This window comes from Silurus aristotelis (assembly GCF_946808225.1).
Source record: "Silurus aristotelis genome assembly, chromosome: 24".
Classification (NCBI taxonomy): Eukaryota; Metazoa; Chordata; class Actinopteri; order Siluriformes; family Siluridae; genus Silurus; species Silurus aristotelis.
In genome coordinates this window covers 7,551,208-7,572,515 of record NC_139597.1, presented here as the reverse complement: position 1 = coordinate 7,572,515, position 21,308 = coordinate 7,551,208, and the positions used below count along the sequence as shown (strand labels likewise).

Genomic DNA, 21,308 nt, shown 5'->3' with positions numbered 1-21,308 from the left:
TGGCAGACGCAACGCTATAAGTCACAGCAAGGATCAATTCTCTGTGTGACTTCTCAAAGAGTGCATTGCGAATTTTCTAGTTGTTGAAAGGAGGCATTTTGAATGAAAACAAGTATGCTCGTTAAGTCCTGTTATTCGGGTTTGAGGTGGCCTACTTGAGGTCTGTTATCACACACTCTGTGTGTACAGTTTCTGATAATGCTTTGAACACTTGCTGACCCTCATAGGAAATGATCCATTTGTTCTTTTCATCTGAAACTGAATAAATGTCCTTTTTCAAATGATTTTGCTATACCCTGAGGACATTTGGGTTTGCGATCAAAAGATGAGAAGATGAATCACAGTTTTAACTGTAAATGTATGACTTTGAGAAGTGTTGTTCTATGGTAATGCACAGAAACCCTTAGTCCAGGTTTAGTCTTTCCAGATGCCCACGCAATTTATTGACGAATAAACCGGCAAACTTACAACGTTATAACATGACACTTTTTGTTGTGTGACATGTAGCACTTCCTCTTTGTTTACACATTAAGCAAAAAAGAGAAGTTGCACAGACTGGCATTTTTGTCTGCCTACGCTTTATTTCCCTTCTGCATTCATACTCCCAGGCTTTATTTATTATTTACCGTTATTTATAACGTCGGTGCTTGTGTTTCTTTGTCTGGGTTTTTGGTCTGATGATTTTGGAATTAGCGTATTAGATAAATAAGCCTTCCAGAAACATTCATAGCTATTGGTAAATCGTATTTCCAGTCACTTTAATCCACCCTGTCTTGTGGAATTCTGGTTTGTCATCAATTAATCAAGAAATTGGAGATTAGCAGTCTACCAAGAAACAGAAGTGAGAATTACGACATATGTGTAGTTATATATAAGATGTGTATTTCTATTTAAACATATACCTTTTTAGGAGCAACATACCACAGGGTAGGATTCTCAGAACAGCTTCATTTATTCGTGGAATAGCTTCAACAAAGCGAAACGCTTATTCAATGTCTGGTTCATGATGTCGCTCATGATGATGTAGTTACTGCATTTTTGTCAGATGCAAAGTTCATACTTCAGACCTCCCATTTCAAAACAAAGGTGCTGTACTGCATTCAGATATGATGACTAGGGAGGACTTTGGTGAGGACATGGCCACCAGTAATACTCATAGTTTGGGGCATTTAAACCATGCCTGACTTGCCCAAGGAAATCCATGGATTCTTGCTGTTGGTTCATTAATAATCTGTTTGTGGCAAAAGTAATTGAGATTCTTCAGTTTAGTTTGGTATTTATCCAATGTGTCTCATTTTAGTGAACCTTTGTCTACTGTAGAATCCTGCTCTTGGCTGACAGGAGTGGAACCTGCTCTGCTGATCTGGTGTTGTAACTGATTCACCTTCACCTTCATCTTTTCCACAACTCATATTTGTGAGAATCTTTAATAAGCAAAACCCAAATAAGCTGTTTAGATAATGACCCGGATTCTGTTTTATGATCAGGGTGAGGCAGAAGGTGTTAGGGTCATGTGCTGTGAAATGTGAGCTGAAATATCCATATGTTTTCATTTGATAGTGTAAAAAATTTGCATTCCGTTTGTTCTTAGCAGTTTTTCTAACAAAAGATATTCACTCGTATGCACTTTCCAGATAACAGAAGAATGCGCTTCCTCTTGGTTTATACAATGCAAAGGCTTTACAAACACTGTATCTGTGGGAAAGTGTTTTTGCTGAGACTTTTACCCAGTTTAGATTAATGGTCATTTCAAATTGATCCCAATTCAGGAGAGTGTAAATTGAATTAAGTACATGTGTTAATGGGGTAGTAGACCCTGGGTCACCGTAAGTGATAAATTCGAGCAAAATATGTTGTCATAATGGCAATAATTATGTTGCATTGGTGATGTGTGAGTAATGCGAGTAATGCTCATAGTGTGTGAATTCTGGTTTATGTAAGTCATTAGTAAAAAAAAATTTTAAGGGAAGAAAAGGATAATTTGTCAATAAAATAAGCTCCAGTAAAACCAGCTTTTTGTTGAGCTGAACATCATTAATTGTGGAGAAAATATTCCCCCATATGATGTGGGAATGGTGAACATTTCACTCAAATTTCCCCATAAGTTTTTAGTTTCAGTTGGTTTGAGATTTAGTGCCCGTGAAGGCCAATTTGTTCAGTGAGCTCTCAAACCCTGTGGATGGGGACAGGGTCATTTTGAAAGAGAGCACTCCAACCAGGGTTGGAATTTTTATCGATTTGAAATGACCCTCCTGTCTAAAGGAAAAAATGGACCCAAACCGTGCCAGCAGAAATGCCTCATACTGCACAACTGCCAACATTTTGCCTTTCATACATGATCTAATTCTACAAAATTATGATTTATTCAGTTCAGTTTATGCCCAGCAGTATTGATGAATGCTTTTGGTTTTGAAAGGTTGCAGGCTGCTTTGCCCTGAAAATGACTGCCATGTTTGATTGCCTTATATGTTTTTCTGCAATGAGGGGAAAAATATTTATTTTGTATAATGTAGGATAATTGACAACTTAAGTTTTTAAGTGTTTGAGTTGATACTACCTAATGCTCTAAAAATGCTATGAGAAAAGCAGCAGTGGGTATCGGTAGCCATAAACTGGGACTGGAAGATTGGCCAAAATCCTTAAGGTCTGGTGTAAGGGAACACTTTTGCTAGTAAGTTATGACTGTGGTGGGCAGTGAGTGGTCAACCGAAACGCTACACCGGTGCTAATTCCGCAAATATATCCACGCATCTGACCTGAGCTGGACATGGAACTCGATGAGAACGCAGGTCAGTAAACTTTATTGCTCTTTGCTTGTTGCTTTATTGTTGATGTTACAGTAAAATCAGGTAATTCGTTGAAAGTTTTCGGTTTAGTTTTTGACTTAATTCTGCTTTGCCTTGAATCTAATCATGAGAATTTGTCTGCACAAATATAAAGTGCATCTGTTGCAAGTTTGTTTCTTAAGCACTTGAAAAAGATTGTCTAAGATGCAGTGAATCTTTGGATGTGGAATCCTGGATATTTGATGGGGTAAAACCCCCCAACCCTGGGCATGTTCTGGACATGGTACATTCAAACCATTGACTGCTCAGGACGTTGGATTGAGAAAGAGCTGATGACCCTACATGTAGAGCAGCATGGTGAGGGGAGGAGCTGTGTCTCCTGCCCGGTTCTCAATCTTTACTGTCCTTTTAAAGTGACCAGAGGCATTGCCACAGTCGTCAACAGCTGGTGTGCATTGGACATGGTATTTTTAGCTCTGTTTTCTGTGTCCCACCTCCACCCATTTTCCTCCTGCCGTCACACTACCCACACCTTACACTGAAGTGTTTTAAATGCAGATATTGTGGAGGAGGCAGTGATGAGTAGGTCCAAATGTCATGTTGATATGGCAGTCAAAGTGACCTGGAGTATGTCTGCCAGCCCATTTATCAGCACTTTGGCAGAGCTTAGTCAGGGCTAATGCATGATACAGTGTGACTAAGAGAAACCAGTACACTGACTGTTTGTGCTCACCGTGGTCTGTACTAATTGGTGGTTTTGTGTCTTAAGAATGCAGTTTTCAGTATGAGAAATGACAGTAGTCATCAGGAGTTATTGGCGGAGCTTAGCAACGGAAGTGTGTTTAGCTAAAATAAAAACCAGAACTAAAGATTTTCACTCAATCAGCATTAGTAAGTGTGTTCAGGGTTCTTATAGTGCAAGGGCCAGTTCTTCTCAAGTCATAGATATTAGTTGAGAGGAAAGAGCAATTAAAACCTGTTTTTTTATATATATATATATATATATATATATATATATATATATATATATATATATATATATATATATATATATATATATATATATATATATATATAAAATTAATTTTCTAATTGAAGCAAAACCAAATATAAACACCAGGACCCAGATGGGCCATTCTAATTAATTTTTTTTAAGGATGTATTCCTACTAAACAAAAATAAGATTAGCCACACCCTTTTGTGCAATGAATCAATATTTTGCATTTTATATTGTATACTAATTTTCTGTATTTTTTTTTTCGCTCATACTCGCACTCAGAGGTGGTTAATTGAGTCATTTATTCTGTTTGTTTAAAAAGGCCTACTATAATCAAATATATTTTAGACTGAGACTTCAGGAGACTCTCATGCACATGGTAACTGTGTTTAAGCTTTTTTTTTGCTTTTAGAAAAGCCCAAAGCAATTTCAGCTAAAATCTTCGTCTGTATGCAAGTGCCTTTTGTTCATCGGGTCATCTTTTCTGTTGAAGTTAATGTGGTGCTTCTCATCTCACCTCTCATTTATGTTTCTCTCTAGTGTCACGCCCAGACTTTCCTCTGCAGTGAAACAACGCCTCCATTTGCCCCATCGTGCCATAGGATGTCCCGTAGCCCTGAGGTGAAAGAGGATCCAATGGAGTGCCCTCTCTGCATGGAGCCCTTGGAGATAGATGACGTTAACTTCTTTCCATGCACCTGCGGCTACCAAATCTGCCGTTTCTGCTGGCATCGTATCCGCACAGACGAAAACGGCCTCTGTCCCGCTTGCAGAAAGGTACAGCTGTGTGTGAAATAGGAGACTTGAGGGATTTCTCCCACAGGAGTTGAAAGTAGGAACCTTATTTGCACAACCGAGTGGATTTGAAAAATGCCTTTATTGGACGAGAGAAAGTGTGCTATGTCCCTTAGAATGTGGTGCTAATTTGCTTCATGAACACCCCCCCCCCCCCGCACTTTTTTTCTTTTAATATAAGATTTAACTTAAGACACACAAAAAAATCCAAGATTTTTTTTTAATTTTCACTTGGAAAAACTGTAACATTTTCTTAGCTTCAGGAACTTTGTTTTTAGCACTTTGTTTTTCAGGAAGGGCTCCACAGGGGCTGGTGGAGAAAAGTGTTTTTTGATAGCTGGTGTTCAACATCTCAGCAAGCTTTGATAGAATCATTTGCACTCTGCTTCCTCAGGCTCCCAGTCATTTCATTATTTTAGTGCACTGGAGCTCCCTGGGAGGAAAAAGGGTGGCAGTTCCAACAGTCTCTTTATCACCATCCAGTGATTATGCTTTGTTAATAAATTATATTTCCAGTGTGTCCACACATTAACATCTCACTACACTACATAAGGCTGTTGTAGAGAATATAATCAACACCAGGTTTTATGTGCTTTTTTGCAAGTTGGTCAAGTAACAATTATTCCTAAATGGCAATCCCTGTGCTCTAGCCCTATCCAGAAGACCCAGCTGTATACAAGCCCTTGTCTCAGGAAGAGCTACAGAGGATAAAGAACGAGAAGAAGCAGAAGCAGAACGAGCGCAAGCAGAAGATCACAGAGAACCGCAAACACTTGGCCAGTGTACGTGTCGTCCAGAGGAACCTGGTGTTTGTGGTGGGACTATCACAAAGGCTTGCTGACCCAGAGGTGATTTTTTTTTATACACGCACTTAATGTAGTCAAAATATTATATTAGCACACAATGCAAATAGGGCTGAAATGATTCCTCGAGTAATTCGGATACATAAAAAGCATTAAGGTTAATTATTAGCCTCTATGCAGTGTTTAGTTAAATGGACGAAAGGAAGCATAGTGTTTACCTACAGAGTATTACTGAGGCACCACCCGCTAAACTCTGGAGCGCTCTGGACATGTAAATACAGAATACGCTGCAGAATTTTTAAAAAATGGAGGAATGGGGAGACAACAGTAAGGTGCAAGGAAAAGAAAAATTATGATTATTATTATTATTTGTATTTTTTTTTTTTGCCAATCGGGCTGTGTCACCCCCTCTATAGTGCCAGAAAGTTTTACACATTGAAAGTGAAATGGGCTTCAATCAATAGAATCGCATGGTATCAAACTAAGCCTCCGATCCCTGTATCCCCTGTGTAACAATCAGCTCTGGAGGAGACGGAACAAGACAGATGTTGAACATACATGGAACAGCTTCAAACTTCAAAACAACAACATTGCTACCGGTGGATGCACCGGTAATGTTGGATGTTCACGAGAAAAAAAAGTTGGTATTGCGAGGAATGAAGTCAGATTTACGAGAAAAAAAAAATCAGAATTAGGCAAACTTTTTAAATTATAAAATTTTTTATAAACGTGGTGGAAATGGGCTTTTATTCATATATAAAATATATTTCAAATTTAAAAGAGTAATCTAAAATGTATTTTAATATTTTTATTTATGATTATGTAAGTCAGGTGGTCCGCGGCAGCATTGCATGTGGTCCGTGACAGCCTACATAATTTCACTATTAAAATCACTTTTTTTTCCATAATTTGTTTTTCCAAACATATCCAGAATATTTGTACATTAGTGGGAAAACTGAATTTAATGAAAATATTAAAAATATTTAAACTGACACAGGATAGGCTAGCTTTGCACCTATCAGGCCTATGCTTTGCTAACGTTGTGTTTTGCGTCATATACGTACACATTCATCTTGCGCGCAAAATAGACCAGCATCTCGGAGTTAAGAAAACATATTGTTCAGGTTTTATTGAATAGATGTTTAAATAGTTTTGGTGAATTGAAATTTGGAGTGGAGCTGTTAGCTAAAGTTTCTAACTAAGGTAAAGTTTGCTAGTCAGCACCAGCATTGATCGCTTTTTACAATAGTGGGCCGTGGATTACTTGTTAGTCAGAATTGTGGTCCCTGGCACAGAACCAGTTGAAAACCCCTGATGTAAGTCATCTTGGTTATCAGATCCTCTTCCACAAAGTGTTGTTTTACACTGGAATGTTAATGAAGTATAAGGGGTAGCTGAGTGGTTCAAACATTGGACTTCTGCTCAGAAAGTTGAGAGTTCAATGCTCAGGCTACCTCTACAAGAATTTGGATAAATGTAAAAACAAAAAAGGTCCATGTCCACACTAATTTTCAATCATTTCCCAGAATTTGCTCATCCACATTGAAATGTCTGAAAGTGCTAACGCCCCTGTATTGCACATGAGCAAAAGCGTAAGACGCTTCGACCCGCGTTATTTCCGCTTGCCGTTTATTTACTTTCCGGCTCTTTGAAACGTCACAGCAATAACTAAAAAATGCAGCCTCGTTTTCAATAGAATTGGAATAAATAAACACTTTAAATGTTTTAATCACATTTGGACCCAGGAATTAATGTAGTTAAATGAATGTAAATAAACTTGGGCTGTTTTTGGCTGCAGGTCTTTCCACAGGAAAATGTATTGTTGCAATTTCTGAGCATGGTTTTGTGTTTTATGTTTTCATATTGATAGGACAATTTTGGAGATGTTTTATAGAAATGGATCCTATATTTCATAACATCATATTTTTTTGCAGCTTCTCTCAGCCTCCACTCTCAGTCTGCTTCATGCCCACGGACTGCATCTCTCTCACTTGTTTCACTCTTTCGCTCACTGACTCTTGCATGTTCTTTCATTCTGTCTCCCGATTGCCATCACTGCTGACATCATGCACCACGAATAGCTTCCAGCACAGAACAAATTATGCAGAGTGAAAAGTGGAGAGGCAGAGTGCTAACATGTCTGCCTGTACATAGACTGTCTGAATGAGATTAGGAGCATACAGCTCAGTAAACATTCATACTGGAGCAATGTGTTTGTGCTGTTACGGTTTAACCTTCAAACTGCACCATGCATTTCTGCTAAAAACAGCTCAAGGCTTCTTCAAACCACCTTCAAACACCCCCCCCCCCACCCCCTGCAAATACAGCATTAAACCCCACCTTCACCCTGCTGCCTAAGAAAGCACAGAAGCGATACAGAAACTGATGGGTTGATGTGCTAATGTGTCTTGAATGATAAATCCCACCTGAGTTTGAAGTTTTGCCGAATGAAATATTTCCCAGTGAAACTGCCGCCGCACCGATTTTTAAAACGTTTTTAAAGTCAAAGTTATAGCTATTCACGTCTGCAATATTGGCAGGTCTCATTTTTAGTATTTTAAAACTACTTTTCCTGTAATTTCTTTTTTATTAGTTACATTCTCGTACTCATTTCAGCTTAGTTTTGTCTTCTCGTTCTACTCTATTAGCACTTACACGCCCCTGCATGTGCAAATTGACAAGACAGGCAATGTCTGAATGTTGTGAATGTGTGATGGTTTAAAAGCAATGCTTGCAATTTTTGTTTTGCAAATTTGATGAATGTTATTTAGTCCATCTTGTTCGGCTTTTTCTTCACATTTAAAAAGGGAGCAGTCTTGAGTGAGCCAAAGCCACAAAGAAACATCTGGGCTCTAGTTTAAAGTTAAAGAGTGACTGCAGTCTCAAAAGCATCTATCAGACTGAACTTGCCTGTGTATGAAATGGCACTCAAGCATGAGGGAGCCTGTATGATTTGATGTCTTCTGGGCTCAGCCCCTTTGTTTTCTTTATTAGTTTACTTTTCTATTTTAATTTGCTCGCTTAAAATGCTTACAATCCCTCTTGCTTATCACATAATGATTAGGCTGTGCTTCCTACGGGAGACATGGACCCAGCAACCGTATCTTTCCCAACTGCTGCTGTGTCATACTGAATTCTCACAAAAGTGTTAATAGCTTGCATATGAATGAGTTGACAGGCGCCTACTATTGCTTAGTGTTGGACTGATCGATGGGGCAGGGCTTTTTGATCTCTCTCATCCAGAAAGCACAGACAGGTTTCTCCTTCTTGGCCTCCAGCCATGGAGATCATTGCATTGTCATCAGGATTTGAACTTGTGACAATAGGGCAAACATTTTTGTTGTGCCACTGAGGAGTCTGCTCCTTTTACGGCCCCATTTTAGACTTTTTTTCCTGCCAAATTTAATAAGCTAACTTTATTTTTTCCTGCATTTCCTTTCAGGTCTTGAAGAGGCCCGAATATTTTGGGAAGTTTGGGAAGATCCATAAAGTGGTCATCAACAACAGCACCTCATATGCTGGCTCACAGGTAATCTTCACTATTGTCTGTATCTAAATTTTACTTGGGATTACGCTGTAATTCATTTCCTGTTACATTGGTGAACTTTTTGTTTGGTTACATGATTCCCCAAACTGAAGGACTCATTTTGCCATATCTCCTTTAGGGTCCTAGCGCTAGTGCCTATGTCACTTATATTCGGTCAGAAGATGCCCTTCGAGCTATACAGTGTGTCAACAATGTAGTAGTAGATGGCAGAACTTTAAAGGTAACTCAATAAATAACACTATATGGCATTAAAGGTCTAGTTTTGTTCCATTTTATTGTTCAAAGCAACTAATTTGTCATTTACAATGCAGGCATCTTTAGGTACAACAAAGTACTGCAGTTACTTTCTAAAAAGCATGCAGTGTCCCAAACCAGACTGCATGTATCTACACGAGCTAGGGGACGAGGCAGCCAGTTTCACAAAAGAGGAGATGCAGGTAAAAATTTTGCCTTTTTGAAACTTCTGGGTTGTAACTTGAATCTAAAGTGGCTTGTTTGTGTAATGCAGGCAGGAAAGCATCAGGAATATGAACAGAAGCTTTTGCAAGAGCTCTACAAAATGAACCCGAACTTCTTGCAGACTGGGGCTGGGGAAAAGGCAAAAAACAAATCAGGCTCTGCACAGAGGTTTGGGCTAGATCTTTAAACTTTTCCATTTAAACTCTGAGAAATGTGCGAGTCTTTTTGTGGTGTTTAATGGGGTTGTGTCTTGCTATTTTTTTGCACTTCTCTTTAATCCACCCCCACAAAATCATTTATATCCTTTATATAGATAGGTTTCTTGTTCTCATTTTTTTTGTCTCTTTGTTTTGGTTTACAGTTCTAATAATGTCAATAAAGATGCATGGCCATCGTTACAGCCCATGGGAAAGACACCCAATGGGCTTCCAGAACCCGGAAAAAGCCCGCCTCTGGATGGAGGCTCAGACTGTGAGCACTTGACTCCTGATGGGCCGGACTCTGAACTGGCCCTCGGACCTCTCCCAGCCCTCTCGCCCTTCTCTTCAAACTGTGAACCTGCTAGGTACAAAAATAGAACACGATTGCGATCAGTGTGATCACAAATACTATGATTGGACTAAATGAATTTACTGCAAAGAATTTAACAATTCATTAATTCATTGTTTGGCAGGCTGTGTTATTTACTTTGATATTATATGACTATAGCCATTTTGTGAATTTGGGCGTTTTATAAATTTTGGCGTAATTTTAATACAAATGGCTTAAAATTGCTTTAGTCGAAATCATTTAATAGCTTCATATAAAAAAAAATTATTTACTTGCATCCTGTTTCTTCACACATTGATATTAAATACGTTCTGATCAGTTGTGTAAGTTTTTTATTAAATCATATATTTGTATCAGTGGACTTTATTCATGTCTGTTGCATAGTTTTTTTACTTCTTGATCTCTCTCTCTCTCTCTCTCTCTCTCTCTCTCTCTCTCTCTCTCTCTCTCTCTCTCTCTCTCTCTCTCTCTCTCTCTCTCTCTCTCTCTCTCTCTCTCTCTCTCTCTCTCTCTCTCTCTCTCTCTCTCTCTCTCTCTCTCTCTAGTCCAATTGAAAAACCAACAGAAGCCATCAGTATAGGAAATGGAGAGACACCACAGGTAATTTCTAGATCAGAAGTATTCTTAATTTTTTTTTTTAATTTATTTCCTATATCTAGGATTTCCAGTGTTTGACACATTTATTTATTTATTTATTTTTTACAAACGTTGCTTTTGGTTCCTTATTTCCGTCCTGTGTGATTTCCGACAGTTTTGACACACACTTTCTCCCCACCCAGATTCTCTCCAGTGACTCACCATCGCCCCCTCCAGGCTTGACCAAGCCGTGTTTGGTAGTGCCTCCCAATGTAGCGGGTTTAACAGTGCGGTCACCCTTCGAGGGGGCAGGAACCGAGTCGCAGTCACTGTTCTCTGACAACAGCAACTTTAGACATCCAAACCCTATCCCTAGTAGCAGCAGTGTTTCTGGGTTCCCAAGTTCCACACAAAGTAATACAGACTGGCCTACTGCTCCAGAACCACAGAGTCTGTTTACATCAGGTTAGTAAGACACTCATATTGAAATATCATTTGCTTTCCCCTTACAGATCCAGAATGTGTATCACTTTTGCCTATAACTAGAATTTTCTAATGGAAAAAAAGTTATTGGTAATTAGGTAAAGTATTAATCACATTTATATTTTTGTGTTAGCTAATACAATTAGAATTACGGTGGTGCTCGTAACTAACTTCATATATTCAGCCAACTGTTCGAGGATGTCATGGGTACAGGCCTACAGATACAATACAGTGAAAGACTGGATGGACTGCAATACTCTTAACACAAGACAGGGTTTTTAAAAATTTATCCAAAAAAAAAAATACCACACATTTCTGCCACAGTTGAAACACTGTAAACCTCTATTGCCGTAATGTCCCATCTTGCATACCTTGAACCTGCCAGGAAAATAGTCATTGATTGTGTCATGGCACTAAAAGAGCATAAACCCACTGACCGGAACAGAACTTGAGGTGGTTGTCTGCTGTTGTAGAGCATTCACCTCAAAGTTCAAGGTGCTTATATAATTGTAATACAATTTTAAATTACAGTTTGATTTGCTGCTTGCATGATTAAATGATGCAGTTTTTTTTTTTTTAATAATCCAAAAGAAAATATATTTTAAATGTTTTGTCTTTTTTTTTTTGGCCACATTAATGCTGTATAAATGCACTTTCTTGGCAAGGAATTTGAAATGGGAACACTCCCAAGTTGGTAATTTAATTTGAGGGGAAATTATTAAACACAAAAAAAGTTTAACAGAACACAGATAAGGTTAGAAAAGCCTTAAATACTGTATTGCCTAGTCAACTATTCTGTGTTTGGATGGTTTGAAAGATGGTGAAAATGTAACATTTGTGAGAAAAAAGCTGCTGTAATAAGTAAATGTATGTTGTTTTTAATTTGGCAGATACCATACCAGTCTCATCCTCCACAGACTGGCAAGCGGCCTTTGGCTTTGGCGCTTCCTCCAAGCAGCAGGAGGACGACCTTGGCTTTGACCCGTTCGACATCACGAGCAAGGCGCTGGCTGACCTCATCGAGAAAGAGCTTACAGTACAGGACAAAACCCCATTGCCCATGAGCCATTTGACCCCCGCGCCGGGTTTCCCCCCCCATTTTCCCAGCTCGCTTCACAGTGCCAAGGGCCCCATGCTGCCTCCTGTCTCGGTCACACACCTCCCCCCGAACTGTGGGCTGGCCCCGCGAGCCTTCCCCCACCATCTCCAACATCCCCATCTTTCCCAGCGCCCTGGCTACGCCACATTTACCTTGCCCGGACACACACAGACGCTGGCATCTCGTCACAGCTGGCTGTCCATGACCGCACGCGCCAACTTTCCACACCTGAACCACACAGCACAACACAACAGCAGCTTCTTGGACTTGAGTTTGCCACCACAGCAACAGCATAGTACAGGTCTAGGAGGAATCCCCATTACAGGTACGTTTAGAGGGCCAACAGAGGATTTCGGGTTGTACTGTTTCCAACATGTGCAAATTAATCAGTCAGCAAATTATGTGCCTAGTTCTGCTTAAAGTCAGGTACGCTAAATAAGAATAAAGTAGGCACTAATCCACAAGGAGGCACTGTAATGCTGTGATGAAAGGAAAAAAGTCTTTAGATGCAGACTACGTAGACCTATAAAGAATATTACGGTGTGTATAAGTGATGTCCTTGGGACTGTTTCTCACAATTTATCCCGAAGTGGAAAAGTGTAGTGTTTTATGTAATAAGGTTTGCACTGATTACTCTGACTTGGTGTTTTATTAAGGGATTCAAGTTCTTAGTAGAAGAGGGTTTGGATTTTAATAACTACTCATATTGTCTAAACAATTATGAAAACAAAAAGACAGGTGTGCTGATTTAGCAGTTCTCCCATGTAACACATAAAAAGCATTATCAGTTATTCTTATACTTTGCAACAACTTAACAATTAATGGCTAGATCTTTTTTTTTTTATTGTGTTTTAGTATGTATGTGTAGTGGTTTCATGTCCAACATTTTAATTAGATGTGTTTTGGTATGAAATTATCACTGAAACGATAAACTTACTGTTTTTTTTCTTCAGATTTAAAAATATTTATTATATTCACGTTTAAATTTGCTACAAACGTAATCCAGTTTTTGGCTGCATTCTCATAAACAAATGGTACATTCTTACTATTCAGAGTTTTGTTGCATTTCAGGCAAGGTCACTGGTAAGTGCCTGTGAGATTGATCTATTGTGAGGATGAGGTTACCAAATCTTCAAAGACTGTGCCTTGATTGTGTTTACCCCAAGCTGACATCTGAGCATTGCTTATGCCTGTCAAATAGGATGATTAATAGTAAAAAGAACAGTTATGATAAAATCAGTTCCTTGCATTGCGTTGCTTGTCTGCACATTAGACATTCTACCATATCTGTTCAATTCAGTGGGCCACTTACTCATTATACATGTATGTTGGTGAGTAAACCATGTACAGAAAGATTTGCAGCATTTTGTGTATTTGTGTAAACTTTTAAACAAAGTTTAAACAAAGTTCTTTTTTTTTTTGCTGTTGTGGCCCATTGCACTCAAGATTTGATGTTCATTCTAACATTCTTTTCAGCCTATCAACAGTGGTCATTTTGAGTTACTCTAGTGTTCTTGTCAGCTCAGACCAGGCTGACCATTCTCCTCTGACCTCTCTGTTCAACAAAACATTTCTGCCTACAGAACTACCTCTCCTTAGATGTTATTTATTTATTCTTTATATTTTTTTGCACAATTATGAGTAAACTCTTGCGTTTCAAAATCAGCAGTTTCTTAGATACTCAGGCCATCTGGCATTTTTTTTTCTTTCCCATTTTGAGTTTTTTTGTGAACATTAACTGAAACTCTAAACTATTGACCTAAATATGCAATTTTTTGCATTGCACAGCAGCCACATTATGTGCTGAATTGATATCTGCATGAATAAGCCAGTGTTTCTATCAAACTGGCCCATTGAGTATAATATACCATTCAAATTTATTTTTTGTTATGAAGGATCATATACTATATGCACAATTAACCTGCATAATTATGCAGTGTTAATTAGTTTAGCATGGAACTTACATGCTTGTTCTGTGCTACATATTCATTGCATATGTCTCCTTAATTGATTATGATGGCCTTTCATTTCTTCCTCTCATGAATGAGTTTCTATTTATTTGGTTTTGAAATTCAGAGCTTTCTGAATGAACACTTATGATGTTCATTCTTTTTTAGATACCTGAAAATGTGAGGTTTTTAGATTTGGTATATCTTCTTCTTCTTCTTTCGGCTGCTCCCATTAGGGGTCGCCACAGCGGATCATCCGTCTCCATACCACCCTGTCCTCTATATCTGCCTCTTTTACACCAACTACCTGCATGTCTTCCCTCACCACATCCATGAACCTCCTCCTTGGCCTTCCTCTTTTCCTCCTACCTGGTGGCTCCATCTTCAGCATTTTTCTACCAATATAATTCATGTCCCTTCTCTGCACATGTCCAAACCATCCCAATCTCGCCTCCCTCACCTTGTCACCAAAACATCCTACATGGGCTGTCCCTCTAATAAACTCATTGCTAATCTTGTCCATCCTCGTCACTCCCAACGAAAACCTCAACATCTTCAGCTCTGCTACCTCCAGCTCCACCTCCTGTCTTTTACTCAATGCCACTGTCTCTAATCCATACAACATCGCAGGTCTCACCACAGTCCTATAAACTTTCCCTTTCATTCTTGCAGATACTCTTCTATCACAAATCACTCCTGTCACTCTTCTCCACCCACTCCACCCTGCCTGCACTCTTTTCTTTACTTCCCTAACACACTCTCCATTACTTTGCACTGTTGACCCCAGGTACCTGAACTCCTCCACCTTCTCCACCTCTTCTCCCTGCAACCGCATCACTCCACTGCCCTCCCTCTCATTCACACACATGTACTCTGTCTTACTCCTACTGACTTTCATTCCCCTTCTCTCCAGCGCATATCTCCACCTCTCCAGGCTCTTCTCAACCTGCTCTCTACTCTCACCACAAATCACAATATCATCTGCAAACATCATAGTCCATGGAGACTCCTGTCTGACCTCGTCCGTCAACCTGTCCATCACCACTGCAAACAGGAAAGGGCTCAGGGCCGATCCTTGATGCAGTCCAACCTTCACCCTGAACCAGTCTGTCGTACCTACTGCACACTTTACTGCCGTCACACTGTCCTCATACATGTCCTGCACCACCCTCACATACTTCTCTGACACACCTGACTTCCTCATGCAATACCACAACTCCTCTCTCGGCACCCTGTCGTACGCTTTCTCTAAATCCACAAATACACAATGCAGCTCCTTCTGTCCTTCTCTATACTTCTCCATCAACATCCTCAAAGCAAATAAGGCATCTGTGGTGCTCTTTCTCGGCATGAAACCATACTGTTGCTCACAGATGGTCACCTCTTCTCTCAGCCTGGCTTCCACTACTCTTTCCCATAACTTCATGGTGTGACTGACCTGAAAATGTGAGGTTTTTAGATTTGGTATATAATTATTGCAAATCTTTTAATAAGCTTTAGCAGTGGCATTAAAACTTCAAATATTTAATTTAACTTGTGTTTGGTCCTCCTCATGTTCCTTAAGTAAGCAAAGAGAAAACTACACGATATGAACAAAACACGTGATGTGGCCATAGCAATCTGAGCAGCTCAACAATTAGCGATCACAACAGACTCAGCAGGAATATTTTAGCTGGAATGTTAAGTAAATAAACCTAAACAATTACTTTTATAATATGTTTATTAATAAATAATAACTAATTCCAAGGGGAGAAAATTTATAATAAAATGTGCCATTTCTTTATTCATTTAATAAGTTGATTCTGCAACCAGAAAAATGCTTTGAATTTTTCTATTTTTTTCTTTTTTAAAGCACAGAATTGAAAAGCTAAAATGTGTCATAGCTTTTAAGAATTGTGTTTTTCCTCAGATCCTATGTGTCCCCAGAATACTTGGAAAGAAATCCCATATGCACTTTGACTTTGTTCTCCTAAGCAGTGCTTGCCTTTCCTGTCACCATAGCGCCAAGGTATCGTGCATTAAATATGCTAGAACAGCTCACAATAGATTTAAGATAAAATAATGTGATGTTCAGAGCTCTACAAAGAAAGCACATTAAACCTGGTACTTTCTTTTTCTTATTCACAAAACTCTTTAAAATGATTAAGACCATAGAATGGAATTTGTAATTTGAATATAAAGGGCAAAACTCTGATAGGAATTGAACAGGTACAAAAGTAAAGGAAAAAAATGGGTGTGTATCGTTATGGTGAATAACGACTAAACAAGAAACTAAACTGCCATCTCCATCATAACAATGATTACTGGTGTGCTAGAATTAATAGGTTTGTACTTATTTTGCATTCAATGCAAAGAGCTCACTCCCCCCATTATGTTTTCACACTGCAAGTTTTTCTCAATGACATTTATTTCCTGAGCTAGCAAAAAAGACAAACATCACATTTTTTCCTTTACATTAAAGGAACTGAATCGCCAAGCGTGGCCGGCTTTTAATCTTATTGTAATACAGCATTTATACAGTTTAGAAAAACATTGCCTCGCATCCTGATACGGTTTAAAAAGCATTGCTGGCACATGTAAAGGTCACATAGTTGGTACCAGTAATAGTTTTAGTTGAAGGTCCTCAGTACGAAACAAATGCGTTTTTATCGGCAATGCTGCTTGAGGCTCGGAAAATCAAATTACACGTCTAGTGAAGCTTGTAGTGATTCAGTTCATTGATGTCAGCACACGCTAAATTGTAGAATCAACATTTTACAGTGAAGTGGATGCTTACGTTGGCAAATGGATTATTCAGTAAAGTGGTTTTATTGGAAGAAACCTGCAGGACACGCTGCTCAATTTCTACTGATGCACTTTGTTGAATTTGATAGTAAATTGTATTATCTGCTCCTGGTCTATCATTGTATCAGTACGTACTTAAAAGTGGAATTATTGTTCCTTTTTGCATATAGCTTTTGAATTCAAATGAACTTCAGTAATACTGACTTTATTCTTTTTTGTATCTCTCTTTATCTATTCACAAACTAACTGTTAGTCACAACTAGAGGCCTAGTTATAGTTTTGCTTGGGCCTGATTGATCTACTGGGCTGCTAAATTTAGTTTAGTAATTTAGGATATTTATTCCTGCAGTGCTTTTAATGATATTTTGTCACGAGGCAGCCTTCTTGAAATCTGGAGGTAGATATCAGAACTTGAGTAAAAACTTGAGAGGAATCGAATTAAGAAGGGAACAGATCTTTTTGCATGGGATATTCATCAGGCTTCTAACAATATAATCTTACTAGTGTGTCAAACAGTAGTAAGTTGTTATGATTACAGAGCAGTTTTTACTATATTCAAGCGAGTCTTTGGTACAAATTCTTTATGTAAACTTTTAAGGCTGCCTGGCTGCTAATTTCCTTTCACTATTAACATTTTTCCTTCGTATTTCTACCATGGTGCGTACTGGCTTGATGAGGTAATACTTTTTTGGCCATTTTATTTAGTAGTGCATTTCTTTCTTTTAAATACATGAAAATAAATATATACACGTCTGTCTGTCTCTCTCTCTCTCTCACGCTCTCTCTTTTGCGCTCTCTCTTTCACGATATATATATATATATATATATATATATATATATATATATATATATATATATATATATATATATATATAAATATATATATATATATATATATATATATATAAATATATATATATATATATATATATATATATATATATATAAATATATATATATATATATATATATATATATATATATATATATATATATATATATATATATATATATATATATATATATACACACACACATACATACAGTGAGGAAAATAAGTATTTGAACACTCTGCTATTTTGCAAGTTCTTCCACTTAGAAATCATGGAGGGGTCTGAAATTGTCATCGTAGGTGCATGTCCACTGTGAGAGACATAATCTAAAAAAAAAAATCCAGAAATCACAATATATGATTTTTAAACTATTTATTTGTATGATACAGCTGCAAATAAGTATTTGAACACCTGAGAAAGTCAATGTTAATATTTGGTACAGTAGCCTTTGTTTGCAATTACAGAGGTCAAACGTTTCCTGTAGTTTTTCACCAGGTTTGCACACACTGCAGGAGGGATTTTGGCCCACTCCCCCACACAGATCTTCTCTAGATCAGTCAGGTTTCTGGCCTGTTGCTGAGAAACACTGAGTTTGAGCTCCCTCCAAAGATTCTCTATTGGGTTTAGGTCTGGAGACTGGCTAGGCCACGCCAGAACCTTGATATGCTTCTTACAGAGCCACTCCTTGGTTATCCTGGCTGAGTGCTTCGGTTTATTGTCATGTTGGAAGACCCAGCCTTGACCCATCTTCAATGCTCTAACTGAGGGAAGGAGGTTGTTCCCCAAAATCTCGCAATACATGGCCCTGGTCAGCCTCTCCTTAATACAGTGCAGTCGCCCTGTCCCATGTGCAGAAAAACACCCCCAAAGCATGATGCTACCACCCCCATGCTTCACAGTAGGGATGGTGTACTTGAGATGGTACTCATCATTCTTCTTCCTCCAAACACGTTTAGTGGAATTATGACCCAAAAGTTCTATTTTGGTCTCATCTGACCACATGACGTTCTCCCATGACTCCTCTGGATCATCCAAATGGTCATTGGCAAACTTAAGACGTGCCTGGACATGTGCTGGTTTAAGCAGGGGAACCTTCCGTGCCACGCATGATTTCAAACCATGACGTCTTAGTGTATTACCAACAGTAACCTTGGAAACGGTGGTCCCAGCTCTTTTCAGGTTATTGACCAGCTCGTCCCGTGTAGTTCTGGGCTGATTTCTCACCTTCCTTACGATCATTGAGACCCCGCGAGGTGAGATGTTCATGGAGCCCCAGTCTGAGGGCGATTGACAGTCATGTTTAGCTTCTTCCATTTTCTAATGATTGCTCCAACAGTGGACCTTTTTTCACCAAGCTGCTTGGCAATTTCCCCGTAGCCCTTTCCAGCCTTGTGGAGGTGTACAATTTTGTCTCTAGTGTCTTTGGACAGCTCTTTGGTCTTGGCCATGTTAGTAGTTGGATTCTTACTGATTGTATGGGGTGGACGGGTGTCTTTATGCAGCTAACGACCTCAAACAGGTGCATCTAATTTAGGATAATAAATGTAGTGGAGGTGGACATTTTAAAGGCAGACTAACAGGTCTTTGAGGGTCAGAATTCTAGCTGATAGACAGGTGTTCAAATACTTATTTACAGCTGTATCATACAAATAAATAGTTTAAAAATCATATATTGTGATTTCTGGTTTTTTCTTTTTAGATTATGTCTCTCACAGTGGACATGCACCTACGATGACCATTTCGGACCCCTCCATGATTTCTAAGTGGGAGAACTTGCAAAATAGCAGGGTGTTCAAATACTTATTTTTCTCACTGTGAATGTATGTGTATATATATATATATATATATATATATATATATATATATATATATATATATATATATATATATATACACACACACACACACACACACACACACACACACACACACACACACACACACACACACATACATACGGTACAGACCAAAAGTTTGGACACACCTTCTCATTCAAAGAGTTTTCTTTATTTTCATGACTATGAAAATTGTAGATTCACACTGAAGGCATCAAAACTATGAATTAACACATGTGGAATTATATACATAACAAAAAAGTGTGAAACCACTGAAAAATGTCATATTCTAGGTTCTTCAAAGTAGCCACCTTTTGCTTTGATTACTGCTTTGCACACTCTTGGCATTCTCTTGATGAGCTTCAAGAGGTAGTCACCTGAAATGGTCTTCCAACAGTCTTGAAGGAGTTCCCCGAGAGATGCTTGGCACTTGTTGGCCCTTTTGCCTTCACTCTGCGGTCCAGCTCACCCCTAAACCACGTCGATTGGGTTCAGGTCCGGTGACTGTGGAGGCCAGGTCATCTGGCGCAGCACCCCATCACTCTCCTTCTTGGTCAAATAGCCCTTGATGCCTTTCGTGTGACTCCACAATTTTCATAGTCATGAAAATAAAGAAAACTATTTGAATGAGAAGGTGTGTCCAAACTTTTGATCTGTACTGTATATGTGTGTATATATATATATATATATATATATATATATATATATATATATATATATATATATATATATATATATATATATATATATATATATGTATATATATATATATATGTATATATATATGTATGTGCGTGTATATATTTTAAGAATAATCCCCACACCTCTGTAATCATTGGCCTTTTCTTGATCCTGTTCCCCTTTTTGTCTCCGTCCATGCAGAAAACAGCAATTCAGTCGAGAGTTTAAATGTCAAAGAGTGGCAAGATGGCCTTCGAGCTCTTTTACCCAACATCAACATCAATTTCGGTGGCTTGCCCAACTCCTCGTCTTCCTCATCTTCATCCTCATCCTCTTCATCCTCCTCCTCCGGTGTGAACCACACAGGGGGCATGACGCACAGCCTGAGCTGGGACGGCACGGCCAGCTGGATGGACCCAGCAATCATCACAGGTACGCCACCATGTCCTCAGTTTATTTATTTCTCTCCTGAGTTTTACAATAATGAGTGCACAGAAATGCTGCAGACTCATTATGTGGACCAGTGTAGCTTCAGTCCCACCAATTTAAAAGTGACATTTAATTTACAGTTTAAACGTCCTTGAGGGCTTTTGAATGATTAATTGAACTCTTTTTTTTTTTTTTGGTTATTTTATTTTTAATATGTATGTGTTGGTGTGTATATATGCACACACACACACACACACACACACAGTATATAGTGCCAAGTGCGTAATCATGGCAGGGCTTTGAATAAATCACAGTTAACTGTATATCAAAGCCACTTCAGACAAAAAGCCAATAACATCATTGTGTCTGTATTTCTGAAGGAGGTTTTAACACAAAATGGAGCTGACAATATAAAATTAATCAGTGTCACTGCAGAATCCATCATCTTTGATTATATTTAATATTTTTTTTTCTGTATAACAATGTCTTGTCTGATTATTTTTAACCTTTTTAACAGTTACCATAATTTCCAGACTATTAAGCGCACCCAAATATAAGCCGCACCCACTGAATTTGACAAAGATTTTTATTTTGAAAATAAATAGTCAATAAGCCGCATTTTGAAATTAATGACCTTTACACAGGCTTTAAGGAAAGACTGTTACATGGCTTGTATATAAACAGTAGCTTACCAAGAAAGTCA

The 21,308-nt window shown here is 38.5% G+C and overlaps 2 protein-coding genes across 5 annotated transcripts in view; one reads left to right on the top strand and one right to left on the bottom strand.

The window, feature by feature from the left end:
* The window catches only part of tmem178bb (transmembrane protein 178Bb), a 485,881-nt gene that overhangs the window by 356,620 nt on the left and 107,953 nt on the right, over positions 1 to 21,308 (bottom strand). The window lies entirely within an intron of this gene.
* Positions 1 to 21,308, top strand: part of cnot4b (CCR4-NOT transcription complex, subunit 4b) — a 29,447-nt gene that overhangs the window by 4,182 nt on the left and 3,957 nt on the right. For 2 of the 4 annotated variants that reach the window (XM_083528120.1, XM_083528121.1), the window contains exons 2-12: positions 4,324 to 4,560; positions 5,229 to 5,426; positions 8,824 to 8,910; positions 9,047 to 9,148; positions 9,240 to 9,365; positions 9,437 to 9,555; positions 9,749 to 9,952; positions 10,482 to 10,536; positions 10,716 to 10,977; positions 11,886 to 12,419; positions 20,378 to 20,608. In XM_083528120.1, coding sequence (XP_083384246.1) covers positions 4,387 to 4,560; positions 5,229 to 5,426; positions 8,824 to 8,910; positions 9,047 to 9,148; positions 9,240 to 9,365; positions 9,437 to 9,555; positions 9,749 to 9,952; positions 10,482 to 10,536; positions 10,716 to 10,977; positions 11,886 to 12,419; positions 20,378 to 20,608 — 2,092 coding nt within the window. In that variant the 5' untranslated portion in view covers positions 4,324 to 4,386. Of the gene's footprint in view, positions 2,790 to 4,323; positions 4,561 to 5,228; positions 5,427 to 8,823; positions 8,911 to 9,046; positions 9,149 to 9,239; positions 9,366 to 9,436; positions 9,556 to 9,748; positions 9,953 to 10,481; positions 10,537 to 10,715; positions 10,978 to 11,885; positions 12,470 to 12,504; positions 12,836 to 20,377; positions 20,609 to 21,308 lie in introns of those variants that run through there. The other 2 variants (XM_083528119.1, XM_083528122.1) reach the window with 2 other exon arrangements.